This window comes from Crinia signifera, chromosome 5 (assembly GCF_055691185.1).
Source record: "Crinia signifera chromosome 5, ASM5569118v1, whole genome shotgun sequence".
NCBI classification, from domain to species: Eukaryota; Metazoa; Chordata; class Amphibia; order Anura; family Myobatrachidae; genus Crinia; species Crinia signifera.
In genome coordinates, this window is record NC_139221.1 from 317,029,431 (window position 1) to 317,046,501 (window position 17,071).

Sequence of the window (17,071 nt, forward strand, 5' to 3'; positions counted from 1 at the left end):
GTGGTTTTGCCCCTTTTGAGGACAAATTTGTCCTGTGATAAGGTCTAAATTAAGCCCTCACACACAATATACGGTACTTGTTTCCTAGCACGGCCACAATCTTCTTGGTCGTGTGCCTTAACTTTAAGGCACACGATGCCCACGATGGACCCGATTTTCTTTCAAATCAGGTCCATTTTACCGGCAAATGGAAAATCGGGTCCATCGCGTCGGTCGTGTGCCTTTAATAAGGCACACGACGCGACCGACGCGATGGACCCGATTCTCCATAGGCTTCAATGTTAAAAATATTTTAACATTGAAGCCTATGGAGAAATCGCGTCCATCGGGGCCATCTTGTCGGTCGCGTCGTGTGCCTTAACATGGCACACGACGCGACCGACGCGATGGACCCGATTTCTCCATAGGCTTCAATGTTAAAATATTTTTAACATTGAAATCGCGTCGGTCGTGTCGGTCTTGTGCCATTATAATGGCACAAGATAAGATGGACTTGATTAAGTCCATCTTCACATAGTAATCAATGGGAAAGGGGCCAATATGGGCCATTTCTCATTGTATATGGCCCCGTCATGCCCCCACATTTTAAACGCCACCCCACTATTGACGCCAACCCGAAGCGTGGCGAGCGCAGCGAGCCCGCGAGGGGCGGCGGTGCGCGTCCTCCGACCTTTTCATACCCCTACTATCCACGTCGGCGTGGAGTTGAGAATAGAATAGTGTGGCGAGCGCAGCGAGCCACCGAGCCCGAAGCGTGGCGAGCGCAGCGAGCCCCGCGAGGGGACGCGTATAACTTCACAGGTATACGCGTCCCCTCGCGGGGCTCGCTGCGCTCGCCACACTATTCTATTCTCAACTCCACGCCGACGTGGATAGTAGGGGAATGAAAAGGTCGGAGGACGCGCACCGCCGCCCCTCGCAGGCTCGCTGCGCTCGCCACGCTTCGGGTTGGCGTCTATCGTGGGGTGGGGTGTACGCCGTGACATTTGGGGGGGTTGGGAATATTTTACATTGAATCCAATGTAAAATCGGGTCCCAGGGACCCGATTTACATTTCATTAAAAAAAAAAAAATCGGGTCCAAAATCGGTCGGTCGCGTCGATCGCATCGCATGCGACCAAATCGCATGCGATGCGATCGACCCGATTTTTCCGACACGACCACCCCGATGTAAATCGGTGTGGCCGTGCTAGGAAACAAGTACCCAATATACAAGTGTCATATGACATTAAACAGCACACCGTCTCCTGCTGGGTCCTGGCTGCATTGCTTTGTGAAGAAGATGCATTTTCTGCACCTCCTTGAGGATAGATATCAGACTGGTTAATGCTTTGCTCGTCTGCAGCACAGGGCTGACAGATGCTCTCTGTTTCAGCATTACAGACCCCAGCAGCGAGAACAGTTCCCTCCCCAGTATCAGGGAATCCTGAAGCAGAGAGGGGCATTAACACTAATCAAGGGAGCAGACTGTGCCCAGTATACAGAAGACCTTGCTATAAGACTATGACAATATGGAGTATAGCAGTTGGACATTACAGACCTGTGCTAGATGAATCTAGGCCTGACCATGTGACAGTATGGAAGACCAGCTCTCAGTCCGCACCATGAACCATGCCGTACCACAACAAAAGGGGTGATGCTCTGCAGCGGAGACTGGTCAGTCCAGCGTCCTCCTCTCCTGGTCAGCTAGTTCCAAATCACAAGCTGCGTGCATTATGCCTGGCACAAATACCGCAGAGCAGGCTAAAGTTTTCCTCCTCCACACTTCCCATATCTAGGCAACAGCCGGCTGCAGTGACTGACAGTCCCTCCTCACTGTCTTCTGATTATTTATAATGAAATGACATTCTTATTAATGGGATTACCCCCAGGAAAAAGTCCAGACAGGAACAGAAATGGTTTAAGGATAAATGAAAAGGACTGTGTCGTATGCCGTCCAGGGGCTCCGGGGTATACTTACGGGGCTGTAATTAGGATGGATTTTCTGTCTTGCACCCACATTTCAGTAAAATCTGTCTTATATGGGGAAACTGCAAAGGCTGTGTGCAGCTGCAATGCAATTTCTAGGCTGCAAAACCGACCCTCAGTCTCCAGAATGAGACACACGGAGACACTGAATGGCAAACGGGCCGCCAATCATGAATCTTTTGGTGTACGGACATAAAGGTCTTTTAAAAGAAGGGGTCGTTAGCAAGGCTCATTAATTTCTTAAGGATGTGTTTCTCGGAGCAGACGACACACTGGGAGATTCACGTACACTATTCTATACAACATCAAGTTACAGACGGGGTGTATTCATTTTTAACAGTGCGGCAATTGTTGCTGTGGCGCTAGGGTGGAATCACGGAGGCAATTAGTGTTTCCTACTTCTTCTGCCACCTGTCAAGATAGCAGCTAGTAACAGGCAGAACTGTGTTCAATCAGCAGATACAGTATTTGCTTTCTCTAAGGCCTGTCATGGTGATTTATAAAATAATCAGACTGCTAATTACTGGAACTACAACTCCCACAATCCCCCAGGAGCCCTCACCCAGCCGGCTGCAGCATGGTAACACCATACACATCCAGTCACACACAGGTCAAACTGCTTCTCTCTTTCACACATCAGTAACTTCCATAAAAACCCTCTGGATAAACTGCAAAATATATGTACAGTATATGATGAATATACTAACTGTAGAGATCCACAATGGTGTTACTCCCCTCACTCGGTTGTCACCTCTCTCAGACAATGTATAAAGCAGACGAGAATGTTGTAAAATGCAGGCATGTCCAAAATGTGGCCCTCCAGCTGTTGTGAAACTACACATCCCAGCATGCCCTGCCATAGTCTTAGCATTCCATATTAGCAAAACTGTTGCAAGGCATGATGGTACTTGTAGTTTCATAACAGCTGTAGGGCCTTTGTTTTGACAGGCCTGGTGTAATGTTATAGCAAATATACCAGTAGACAATGCCCTTACGTGTGGAATGCTGTGAATCGGATAGCCAGGATCTAATCACACCTGACTACGTCCAAATTGAAAACCAACATCTGCAAAGTTTAAGCACCTGATAGATCACCAAATATGCTTCACAGTAATGCAATATAGCATCAGTGTCTGGGATGAGCCATTTCTCTGCAGAGCTGCTGTGTCATATTCCCACATGTGATTCTACTCACACAAAGCAATGGCATTCAATGAGAACACACAATTACTAGGCTGAAATATATATATTACATATCAATAATTATGTAAAAAAAAAAAATAACTCCAAACTGCCATGTTACAGGTTGGTTTTGAAAAATGACCGTTGGGGGCTGATTGACACTTTCCATGTTATCTCTCTCATCATCGCTTTGATACATATCCCCCAAAGATCTTTGCAAATGTGTGATATTATCTGAAAACATATTTTGATTAAGAATCCCAAATTCCGCTGCCTACCTCAGTACTTTTTCACACAGCGGCGGCCATTTTGAGAGTTAAACCCGTACCTATCCTATTAGGTCTCTGAGAACTGCTGACAATACTGAGCACTCAGGGCCTTTTTGCATAGATTGGTTGCTATGGGCAACATCACCTCATCATTTTAGAATTTACCCCCTAAACGGAGATTAATAAAACTATTCCTCACAATAAAAAAAAAAATTAAATGTACTAGTTTAAAAGTTGGATACTCGCTTATTTTCCAAAATGGTGGAGAGCCTGAAATTCAGAACACCAAAGTCCATTGCATCTGGCTAATAAGTAAAATATATGAGTCAATAGCTTAATCTAGAGTATCTCTGACAAAGGGTAAATGCACCAACCACTAATAAGGTGGCTGGTGCGGGACCAAGTGGAAGGATTCCCATACTGTAGACTTTGTACGCCATATTCACCAGAGAATGCAAAGCATTTGTACAATTAGTAATGACGGTAAACCAGGCATGTTTTGTACCTAAATACACTTGTCGGCCTTCAGGATATTATAGCACTCCCTTCCGTAGCTTTCCAGTCATGCCTGTTCCCTCATTCAGATACCTAGTTTATCTTGCGTATTGATTTGGCCCCTGACCCCGTGGCAGAGTCTGTGAGGCCCTCTTGAATAAGTTACGGCCTTGTCCATTGAGGCTTCTGAGGCCCGTCTCATCTAACTGTTGTACTGAGGGATTCCTCCTGGCACGCAGCAGCACTGCGAGATGGGATCAGGAACGCTGGGAGACAGGACTAACGATCCAGGGGGGTCTAACATTCTCCCTATAACAGATGCACGCTTATAACAACAACTCATTTGTAATAACACACTTGATGTGGCTGAGAGACAGCACAGGGTAATAAAGACTCGCAAGTGAGACTACGGAGCACACAGACATGCTCGCAGCCTGCTAGGCCTCTTCTTATTTAATAATTGATAACAGAACAGAGCACACAGCAGTATCGCTGGTGAAACGAATTCAGCAGAATCATTTAACATGCCGAACCTGGACCAGGAAACCAGTATCTTGCAGATATCTCCGATATATGTGGGCTAAAGATACACACGCTATATAAACATTGCGGATCAATGTTTGTTTTTCATGTTTTTTTTATATACAGAACTCCGTATCACTTTGTTCCAACATATTAACTGAATTAGCCATTTCCCGGGTTATGCAGTGGGGAAAAAAAACACAACCAAAAAAGTTTTATTACAGAGATTATTCTCTGTTCTATTCTGGCTGTCGCGTTCATGTGAGGGGAACTATTTTATACAGGGTCAAACGTGCTGGAATTAAGATGAAATTACTGCCTGCAATTTGCAGAGGGGAACCTGCTCGTATACACAGTAGGTCCAGACTGAGGGTTGACGCGTTGTAATATATACACACGCACGCACAAATACACCAGAACGGGAGGGAATCGGGGGACTTTGTCAAGGCAGAAATCACACTACATATATCCCTGAGGAAAGTTCTAAATAAAATGAACAAACATTTCAGTATTACGCAAATGCATGTAATGTGGTTTCTGCTTTGAGTGCTGCCACTTATATTTGTAGAGGGCACCTAAGCAATATCTTATGGGAAAATAGAGTGCCAGTTTGTTGGGCATTTTATATAAAGTTCCTTGATGAAGGCCACTTTTTTTTTTTTTATTAAGGTTCACAAAGTTTTAGACTTCACATGTCCTTTCTCAAGTAGTTTTTACTTAAGAAAGGACTTGAGCGGGCTGAAACACTGAAAACCTTAATAAAGCAACAGATTTATGCAATATACTAGGTTAGAGTGCAGCTCATCAAGGAACAATTTATAATTATTTCTGGGCACCAAACCAATTTACGTTTCCAAGGAACGTTAATGTAATTAAATGATTAACTTATTGTATGTAGTATTATTAAATCTATTAAGTAATAGTTTAAACAAAAACAATGTGGATCCATTTGCATTCAGAGCTATTACTTGTCATTTTAATCTATATAAAGTGTTCTTAGTAAAACTGCAGCTGTAAAATGGACATGGACAAAGTGGGCTAATCCTGTGTCCCGAGAAGCGTTATTGTACTTACAATAGAAGTGGAAATTAGGCACGTACAGAATGTACACAGAAGCAGCAACAGAGCAGAGATTCTCCCCACCAGAGAATAGGATGAGGTTGAGAAGAGGCCTGGATCGTGCACTGCAGTAATTCTGTTGTCTACATGTTGTCCTAGATACATACTGAGATACAGGCAATGTGCTTGTAAACTTAAGAGCTTTACCTGATGATGTTGACGTGATTCTGGCATCAGTTATTGCTTTGGAAGAATAGGCTATCAATTGTGAATGCTCCTTTTCTTTAGTGGGACAGTCAGGGAGAAAAGTGGATTTTTGGGCTATGGGAGCTGTGATTTCCGCGCTACGACTTAGGTCAAGAGGTTCGAGCTTCTCCTGAGGCGCAAAGGTAACATCAGGTACTATGTAAACAAAAGAATGTGATAAGAGTATTACAATAGGATGTCCCGCGACACACACAAAAACATTTAGCTGCTAATGTATGTAACATTTCCTGGGCATTAGTTAAAACCGCATGCAACCCTAGACAAGACAAAGTATCCCATTAATAAATAGCAGTTTTTAAGTGAATGTTTGAGGTTTTAATTTTATGTAAATAAGTCATATGTTGGACCACTATTTTTTTTCATTAATCCAGGGATATTCAACATAACCCCTTTGTTTTCCTAACAAAAAATACATATATGTTTTTATTTTTTAGCAATATTGTAAATGGATGGCCAATTAATAGGTAGGTCCTTTCTGCTTGAAACTCATTAAATCCATTAATTACCCTTCGCTAATGAAAGGTCTGGTTGAGTCTGAACATAGCCCAGAAGGCTTTTTCCTTCACTGAAGGGGAGGCTGGGAAAGGAGGTGGAGCTTTCAGGAGCAGTGCGTTGAGTTCTTCGCCTTCGGTTGTGGCGTCCAGTGGACCTAGAAAGATTTGCACTGTGCGGAGTACCTATAAAGAAACCTCTGTCAATGATCATGACATGGAATTTTGTAACCCATTGGTGAGAAGACAACTAAGCCCGTACGCAAAAACTGGTTTACAGGTTCATGCAACAACTTTCATGCTTACAATGATTGCCTACTATTTTTCCAATTAAATCTAAGAAATATTGGAAGAAAAGAAAAATTCACTTTGAAAAATCCAGATTTACTCAAAGGAGGTTCTTATCTTGTATCTACATGAGCTTCTTGGACTGTACTTGCATGGCCTAATGTGTACCTCTCTGTGCATAAGTGGCCTTAATTGCGAAACACTGCTCAAAATACAGCTGCAGACAGAGAGAACAGCTGTAGGCAAAATGCCTATGGGGTAGGATGTCTCAAGCCTTCTAAAGAGTGGAGAAAAAGAAGACTTCCCCATAGCAACCAATCATCTTCGACTGGTTGCACTTGCTAATTTTCACACTCTTTAGGAGGCTTGATTAAAACTCCTCCACATCTTACAGGCACTTTGTGTACAACCTTAAATCACCCTTCCCCCCCCAAATGCTGCATAACCAGATCAATTCCTAATTTCAGATACTGTACATTTACATATATAAATATATATGATGGAAGTTTTTAAAATGACTATTTCTTTTCAAAATAGAACCATTAACTTGGATAATTCTAGAGGCAAGCTTTCTTAAACAAAAAACTTCCTGACATGTAGAACCATTTTGATATCAGTTACGCTTTAAATGTTCGACAGTGAATTCTCCTTTGTGTTTTCATTAGCATTTTGAATTTACCGTTGCTAAGATTGAGTGGTCAGCCTCAAGGGAAAGCTCCCCAGTGCTCAGGAACATTTACATCTTCCTGTGAGGCTGAGCATATAAACAAATTGAAGATATTAATTTATAATAATGTTCTTAGATAGGATAGAGCTAAAGATAATTAGGTACTTGTTTAGTTTCACGGCGGCAGAACGGCCGCCGTGAACTTCCGGCTGCTGCGCGCACTAAAATATCAAAAATAAGGTAAATGAACTCTATGCCAATGAAGATAGTTCATACCCCTACTATCCACGTTGGCATAGAGTTAATTTTAGCCACCGAGCCCGCAGCGTGGGCGAGCTCCGCAAGGGGACTCAGACGCACGGCCGCTGCTGCCGTGAAACTAAACAAGTACCGATAATTACATCGTGACACGAACAGGATAAGTGGAAGCTTTCAAAAGCTACCACTTCTTAAATAAAAACCCCCCTTCTCCATTTTTTTCGATGCTGCAGTAACCGTGAAGATCACTTTCACATAGGATTGGAAATATTTACGGTTATTAACTTACACAATTTACCTTGCAGTACTTTTAAAGATAATGAGAGTCCATGCAGTAACAGGACTGCAAATGTTATACAAATATTTCAAATTTGTAAATTTTAAAATGGAGCTGTTCATTATTGAATTTAATTTTCCAAAATCAACCAGCATTAATCATAATTCCATAACAGCTAGCATTTAAAATCAATAAAAGGAAGAAATATAAACAGAGTTGAATGGCAAAGGGCAAAAGGGGGTACTACATCCCGGACTCTACTATTTTCGACGGCATTGTAGGCCGTTTCTGACTCAGCCATTTCTCAACAGTCTGCAGCTATTTTCGCCAAACCTCAGACTTTATGACAGTCGGAACATTGCATTTCGAGAGAAGCGAAAATGGCCTGGGACGTTCTGACAGTCGGAATCCCAGATTGAATACCCCCCAAAGACTTTATAATGTAAAATGAAATAAAATACAATTCATGGGTTAATACTTGAATGCTTAGAAAACACTGGTGAGACTCCACAACTTCTATCAAAACGTGTCCAGAAAACAGAACCACACCTGTCTCAGGACTAGGTCGGAGCACCATTTGATTGGCTAAACATATTACTTAGGGATGACCTTTTGGCCAGGTCTATTTCCCTGTCATTCCTATCCCAATTTCTTATAGTAAAAAATAAATAAATAAAATGAAAAACATTTATCATATAAAAATACACACCCCATGTGTGCGCGAGTGTGTGTGAGTATATATAAAATAATATATAAATTGATTTAAAAGTGTTATTCATTTCGGTCATAGGTCTTATTGTAAAGACGCAGTAATTAAAATTATTAGCGTTGGTCAGATAGAAACATAACGCAAAGGATGCCATATTTATAGACAAAAAGCTGGACGTTTCATGTTTTTCAATTACTTAAATATAAGGTAAAACAATCTAGGCAAAATCTATTTTTTTTTTTAACTATAACAAATGAGAAATACAAAACTTAAAAAAAGTTTAAATATTTATAACAAACAACAACTGCAATTAGGTATATCTTTGCACATAAGCAGTAATTGTTCAAATATGAAAATATGACTAACTTAGAAAGTAATAGGTCGGTAATTAAAAAATATAAACAAGCCAAGGTAGAACCTTGATCCAGTGCTGGTCTAGAAAATGTACAATATAAAAAGGCAGTGTGAAACTATAAGGATTAGGAAGATAAAATATAAAGTAAATACAAACTAGATATGTTGAACTAATTATGTATGTATGTAAAACATTTAAATTAATGGTATTTAGCACCTATATATTTTGTTGCATATAACTTTTTACAGCTCTTTAACCTTTTGAGTACCAAGTGATTTTGTGAAATTAAGTGTAAAAATTGCCAAGCAAACATTTTTATTCATCATAATTACCTGTAATGGTTACCTTATATAGGAAATATAATCTTTTTTTTTTTACACATTTTTAGATTTATCTATATAACAAATGTGAGCAATACTGGCATTTTTAGTAAATATTTTGAACATCTCACACAGATATGTTGGTACTCAAAGGGATAATTAGCCCCCTGGTTTTTTTACATCCCCAAAAAAATCTATTTTGGGGTGAAAATGCATAGAATCCATGATAAGATCACAGACCTCTATTTTTTTTTCAAAGCCTGCTGAGAACACAGAAAAAAAATACAAGACAATGAAGATAAATGAAATATGTAGAAATTACATTTTTCAAACTTCTACTGAAAAAGAAACTTCCAGTACTGAAATTAGGAATTTCTTTGGCTAACACACACACACACACACACACACACAAATTACTGTGTAAATAGTGTATGGACTTGTGTATACAAAATGTCTGTATTTAATTCTCTTTCCACGTATTAATAAAAGAAAATTAATGGGGAAAAAAAATAAGAACCCAGATTTTTCAAGTGAATTTTTTTTGTTTTGAAATACAGCACCAGAATAATAGTTGTGTAGCAGTTCTGTAAATACTGTTATGATGAGGCACTATTAACTGTATATAATAAAATTATAATCAAAAAATAAAAAAGGTTAAAAAAAATCATCTGTTCTTTCTACAAAAATCTATTTTTTTTTTACAATATTGCATTAGTTGCACAAACTAGTTTGTACTAGTCTAAGCAGCATAAAACTGCCTCTATTAGATTGAATAAACACAATAAAATAATAAATTGTTCATCAATAACAAGCAAAACCATTTGTGTGTTTTCCAGGTGATTTAAATGTGCTTCTTCTGAACCAATAACAAATATGAATTATTAGATCGGTCACCTGTTGGTTAAAGGTTACCTGTTTTAAAAAACGATAAAATCACTTAAGAGATCTAAGTTATTTTTTTAAGATAGTAGAAGGTAACCTGCGGAGTTTAACTGTTAACTTGCCCCTGTCAACTGAAATGATTCAGATCACGGATAAACATAGGAATCAACCAAAAAGGATATTAATCAAAATGACACTACATTTGGAATATTAAGAATATAAAAATTTCCAAAAACAATCTAATTCTTTCTAAATAGAAATCAATTTCGATCCACATGGATGGCTGTGTAATCCTGCAATGAATCTGTAAAGTGGTGTCAGCATTATTTTTAATTATGTAATGTGAAAGGAGACCAGAACCAGATATAAGCTTTAGATCCTCGCCTTGCTTTAACTGTGGATCAATATTGGATATGGGGAACTTTTTACACCCTGAGATGTCGCCAGGCTCCGGTTTGCCTTTCTTCCTGCGAGCCTTCCCGGAAGAGAAAGATAGCGGCAACAGCGAGGGTGTCACTGTCGTACCAGAATGGCAAATATCAACTTCAATTTGTTTCTGAGTCTGAGGTTTGGGAGTAATTGCCTAAATAAAAGAAAATAAGATTACAGTTATATTTGTCTTATACATCGGATTTTAGCAGCAGACTTTAGAGAGCAGAATTCCTATTAGGCACATAAAGATGTTAAAAAAAAAAAAGGAGCCCATAATTAATTCACCATAATAGCTACATCTGATTGGTTAGAAAAGCATCAGGTGGGTGGATTCCCACAAAATAATATAAAACTAGCCCTACTGTTAGTCATTTGTTCAAAAATTACTATTGTTATCTGTATTTCATGTTGGTGCTGTATATAAATGAGAAAAGGTTAATTTCATCTAAAATGGACTGTGAGCAGCTAAGTGCGGATTGGTACCAGTGTACACAGAGGTATATTCAATTACAGTCGAAACGGACATCTTGTCGGAAAGCCGGCAGTTTCCAACTGATTAAGGTCAGAAGGGGTTCCATCATATTCAATCGTGACTGCTTCAAACCTTTCAGGAAACCAGGTGGATTGGCAGAATAGCTGCGGAATTCTTTTGACAGAAACGTGGCTAAATGCAACAGGTTTTGGCCCTGTTTCCAACTTTCTCAATCAGACATGAAAAGATGTCGAACTGAAGCAGAAAGGAGGATGTCAGGTGAGAAGCAGAAGCCGTTTACCTGGCGCCGTCCTCCTCCCGCATCATTCACCCGTCCCACCGCTGGGCTGGGTGAGAGTAGGTCACCCGGCACTGTACCGGCTCCCAACACCTCCCGGACACATACCACCGCTGCCACGCTCAGCTGTCCCGGCGCCGATATTTGGATTTGCCCGCTGCATTGAATAGGTAGTGTCAGATCCATTCTGGCAAAAGTATGTCGGAATGGATCTGACACTATTTGAATATATCCCAGAGTGTGAAAACCTACTTAGCAATTAGAAATTTTAAGAGGATGACCAGGGACATATTTTAAAAAAAATAAGTGTTGCGCTATTACCAAGTTCTATGGAGCACTTCTAAATTAAATACATAATACATGGTCAGATATAAAATAACCCTAAAAAAGAGGTCTGTTCTTCAGCCACTTTCAAACCTTTGAGGTTAATGTTAATAATGTAAAATGGTCATTGCCTTTTTGTGGGGAAAAAAATGAATAAAAAGCAAATAAAAGTGAAATAAGTAGGAAATTGAATGGCAGAAATATACTATAAAATGGACACTAATTTAAGAAAAAAATATTTGAACTTTAGTTACTGTATATGTCTTGGATTTTTGTTATTTGGTATATAATTTAAGATACAAAGAAAAATATATGCTAAAATAATACTCCCTAATTAAGACTTTTGTTTTTTAAATTAAATTATACATTTTTTTGTGTGTGTTTTACACAAAAAACAACCCTTTATGTGATTTAATTCAATTTAATTCAATTCTGCAAATAGCCAACCACAAGACAAATGTTTCAAAAACTGAACGGATTTCATGAATTTACTGGATTCTGTTGATACATTTTAAATAAATACATTTGAAATGGGCTTATTTTGCATTTTTCAGTTTTTGGTGTGTTAACCTGGGAACATTTAAATGGTTTCATTTTATTTTAGATTAAATAGATATATGTGGATTAGTAGTTTAGCGCAATCTATTAAAAAAAAAAAAACAAGTGCCCTAAATATATTAAAAAATTATGGAAATTCATAAAACAAGTGCAATATTATCTGTTCACCAAATGTGATTAGAATTTAGGTTTAACTTGATGTTAATATCTACTTTACTCAAGGTGCAACGCTTTATAAAAAAAATATTGTATCTTTAAAATAATTTAATTATAATAAAAGCCAAGTGATATTGGCTGTATATAAAATTAATAAAAATAATTTCTTAACAGATTATCTGATAAATACAAAGTATGCCATTTGGCTAGCTTTCACTTATTACCGATTCCCCTTTAAGGCTAATTAAGCAGAAACAAAACACGTTGGCCTATTGTTCTTTGAGATATAATCATGTATTTTTAGAAAATCTTGTAATTTTCTCTACTAATATAGTTGGGAGCATTTGGACTGAAAGCAAATCAGGTGGACTACTCAACCCCATCAAATAAGCATTGACTGAATTTTTCTATGTTTTTTCTGTTTCAGCTTCATTTTTTTACTTTTATTATAATAAACTATTACATATTATGCCATATAAGTGAAATCTCACCTTGAATAGAACATGAAAAAGACCAATAGAAAAAACAGGTAAGTACAATTTCTTATCAAATTTGGAATACAGATACAGTATGTAGCACTTGTTTTAGGTAATGTGCTTATTACAGAACTTATTACTGCAGGGGTTGTGGTATAGCGGGCTGAGAGTCTGGATTTTGACATTGGAATCCTGACTACAGTACTCCGACAAGGGGGGGCGCGAGCCACTGGTTCTAGTCTCTCTCGATGGGACTCGTGGACCCCATTGAGGTAGAATAGCAATTGAGTCAGGATCCCAACTGTCGGGCATTTAACAGTTGAGATTTCGATGTTTGTATACGGACTGTTGGAATCCCGACTGTCTGGTGGGGGTCATCCAGCACCCAACTGCAGGTGCTCGCTACTTTCTGTAACACGATAGTAAGACTACTTAAATATTAAATATGTAATCCATAATGCAATATATAATCAATGTTTCAGTATACACATAAAATATATCCCAGGTCTTCTGTTTTACGAAAATCGTGATTAAAATAATTTTATAAATTTTCCTGCACTTAAGGATTATCTACATTGTATGCTGCTTGGCACATTAACATGGTGTTACTTAACTAGTAAAAAAAAAAAATGAAGGGAAGGGAAATAAAGACTAAAGAATTTAATTATAAAGCACCTGGCGTTTGATTGTGTTTATATTCACTATATAAAAAGGACAATGCTATTACTATCAATACCAATCTGCATAAAAGCAATGCCCTTTTAAATACAATGCATAAAAATGATCAGAAGCTTTACAAAAAAAACAAATAAAGTCTAGTTGATTTAGAAAATTATTACTAAAAATGTTCTATATGTGAAAAAGACAAAAGAACATAAAAGTGAAAGTAAAAAAAAAAGCAAGAAAATAAAAATTATATCTTGCAAAAAACAAGAAGGGTTGACCTTATATAAATATATAATAATAATAATAATAATAATAATAATAATAATAATAAAAAACCCGAATAAAGTTGTCTTTGCTCGCAATTAATATCCCGACCCTACATTGAAACTGCATTGCCAGACACAGATGCCAGAAATAGGTCTGAGCACCACCTCAAATAAAGATCGGACACTTGCCATCAATTTAGAAATCTGTTGCTGGGTACTATATATTGCTTTTTTTAACCTATTAGCAAAAAAATGTTTTACTAGTACATAAAGTACTTGGTAACAAAGAAATGAAAAGTCAACGTAGCACCTGATGACAGGTCCGAATCCATATCTCCCTCATTAACATGATGAAGGCATCTCCAACCACGGTCATTTGCATACAGGATATAGTGCATGTAAAACCATATCTATCTTATTGTGATGAATAGGTTCAGAGGCCAGCACTTGTGTGTTTTATATGTAGTTGCTCACGAAACCATATTAACAGCAGCGTTTTTCCTTCCCTTTTATGATCATATCAGGTCGCAGAGTCATCTACCGGTATCACAGTTCTTTCTTCAAACGGGTCCCAGCATTTGATGGCTGGTGAGACAAGGTCTAGTTTTTATGTCCAAAAAGGTGTCTTCTGAACATTCGGACAAGAAGAGGGCAGCTTCAACTGTGTGCAGATGGGTTCAAGATGGTACAGTAGGATAGTGCTCTAGTCTTTTTGTCTCTGGGCCAAGAACATTGCTTTAGCCTTAAAATATCACTCAGAACAAGCGGTAGTACATTAAAATATAGCCACAACATGGAAATAAACACATTTTATTGCACATCAACTACAACAGCTCAAGGATCATCAAATGCTCATATACATTGTCAGATCTATAGAAAATGAGGTCACATTGCTCTTAGACAAAATTTTAAATTAAAAAAGAGTCTTCTCCCAATTTCAAGCACAAACACAGTCACTTACTGTATGCAAGTCTTTCCAAGACAGAAATAAAACATGGAACCCCAAAAGTATGTGACCCTATGTTTGCTGTATGCTGCCATTAAATGGGAAACCTTAGCAAGTTCAAAGAGGGATCATTAAAATAGTGCACAACTTTTTTTTTTTTACATTTATTTATTTTTAATAAAAAATACGCTCGACTCTTAGAAAGTTCATAAGCTGCAAATGAACCAAGAGGCACGACAGATCCCAGGCCATAATTTAAAACTTTTTGTTGAAGTGCTATTTGTTCAGGACGCTGAATAAACTGTGTAAACGATTAGCGCCACTGGTTTAAAATCGTCAGTTATAAAACGGAACATTTGGGCACCGTAGTTTTTCTGTCAAACGTCACAGCCATCGGCACGCCAAAAAAGGTTGGAGTGATGTTCAAGGGCTGCCCCCCGTTTACAAATTAAGACTAAAAATGATTAGTTCCCACGTAAAACAATAGAAAGGAATATTTTCTTAAGAATCATATGGCTCAACTGCAATACCTGCCCAGGTATTGATCCAATCAAGTTGAAGCTTAAAAACTCTATAGAGGAAATAGTATACAGGAAACATTTACATTTGTGAAAAAAGTAGAGGCGCAACAGACATATGTAACAAAAGCACACGCTATTCCCAGGCACAGGAAATGGTGAGAGAGCACCGTGTTACCAGGTAGAAAATACTGTTGCATCCTAGATAGAAAATGGCACTTATACGCAAACAAAATAGTTTTATATACCGTGGGGCTTATTAGAAATATACATATAAATTATGTTCATTGGCCTGGCACTTCCTACTAACACTATGGGTGTGGATCATTGCTGGCAATGTGTAGGTGAACCCCAAAAGGTCAACATGGGCAAACGGTCTACAAATGAAGGTGATACTTTTTTCTCAGGGTTTTTGGTGCCGATGTCAACACCTGACCCCTCCCCCCAAACTAGTAAACGGCTGTGCTCGCCATACTTCGAGGTCCCTACCCTACTGCTGCACTTGCTACACCTTACTTTTCCCTATCGTATTCCACGTGGATGATTAATATGAAAAGTGAAAAAAAAAAAAGTGGAAAAAAATACTGAAAAACTCCCATCAACCTTTTCATGCGTTGACGTTTCATTGCCATGTCGACTTTTTGTCTGTGTTGACCATGTACATGTCAACCCCATGGCGCTAACTTATTGACTGTCGACCTAAACACCCGGAACCAAGTGCCCCGACGTCCTAGTCAGGCAAAAAAATGTTTTGCAAACCTAAATGGAAATGGTGTGGAAGGCGTCCGGGATTCCGAACAATCCTTAAAAAAACACTATTTGATCAAATATAAAATAACTCAGTTTGAGCAGACTGCACCACGTTTCATTGGTACATAGCACACTTTAATCAAGGTTCTACATTAACGGTTTATGTACACCTTGATAATAGTAGGCTTCCAAGCAATGAAGAAGGCAAGTCAGATGCTTGGTTGCATAGGGAGAGGTACCAGCAGTAGAAAGAAAGAAGTAATAATGCCACTGTATAGGTCATTGGTACGACCTCATCTAGAGTATTGTGTTCAGTTCTGGAGGCCATATCTCCAGAAGGATATAAATACATTAGAGACTGTACAAAGAAGGGCAACTAAAATGGTGCATGGCCTACATCACAAAACGTACCAGGAAAGACTAAAAGATCTTAATATGTATACTTTAGAGCAGAGAAGGGAAAGGGGGGACATGATAGAAACTTTCACATATATCAAGGGTTTTAACAAGGTACAGGTGGGAGACATTCTTCACAGGAAGAGGAGCAACAGAACACGAGGACATGCACTGACACTAGAGGGAGGAAGGTACAGGTGGGAGACATTCTTCACAGGAAGAGGAGCAGCAGAACACGAGGACATGCACTGACACTAGAGGGAGGAAGATTCAGGGGAAATGTGAGGAAGAATTACTTCAAAGAAAGAGTAGTGGATAAGTGGAATAGCCTCCCATCAGAGGTGGTAGAGGCAAATACAGTAGTACAATTTAAACATGCTTGGGATAGGCATATTGATATCCTTACAAAGAAATAAGGATCAAATATGGTTTGAGGTAACATGTTTAAAAAAAGGGGCAGACTAGATGGGCCAAGTGGTTCTTATCTGCCATCAAATTCTATGTTTCTATGTTTAGGCTACGTACAACTGAAACGTTGGTACAGTCTGCTCAGAGTGATGAGGTATTTTGCAACTGGTAAAAACTGCTAAACAATAGGAGAGTTTGTACCACAGGAAGTTATGGACGTGAATAACTGGTATTCATAGAAATGAAATTGGGAGCCTCGTACTTTTCTAGAATTTCAAAAATGTGCTTGTAAAAAGATTTGAAAGATATCAGAAGGAGCCAAGTCTGGGCCACTCTCTGTATTTCTCCTTCTCTATCAAATGGGGAGAACGCTATTTTTCATTAGGAATGGAGAAT

General features: G+C 38.6%; 1 protein-coding gene across 1 annotated transcript in view; it reads right to left on the reverse strand.

The window, feature by feature from the left end:
• The window catches only part of PHF20L1 (PHD finger protein 20 like 1), an 88,203-nt gene that overhangs the window by 17,090 nt on the left and 54,042 nt on the right, over positions 1–17,071 (reverse strand). The window contains exons 9-11 of the mRNA XM_083144858.1: positions 10,394–10,592; positions 6,269–6,439; positions 5,703–5,897 (exon numbers count right to left, since the gene is read on the reverse strand). Coding sequence (XP_083000984.1) covers positions 5,703–5,897; positions 6,269–6,439; positions 10,394–10,592 — 565 coding nt within the window. The remainder of the gene's footprint in view (positions 1–5,702; positions 5,898–6,268; positions 6,440–10,393; positions 10,593–17,071) is intronic.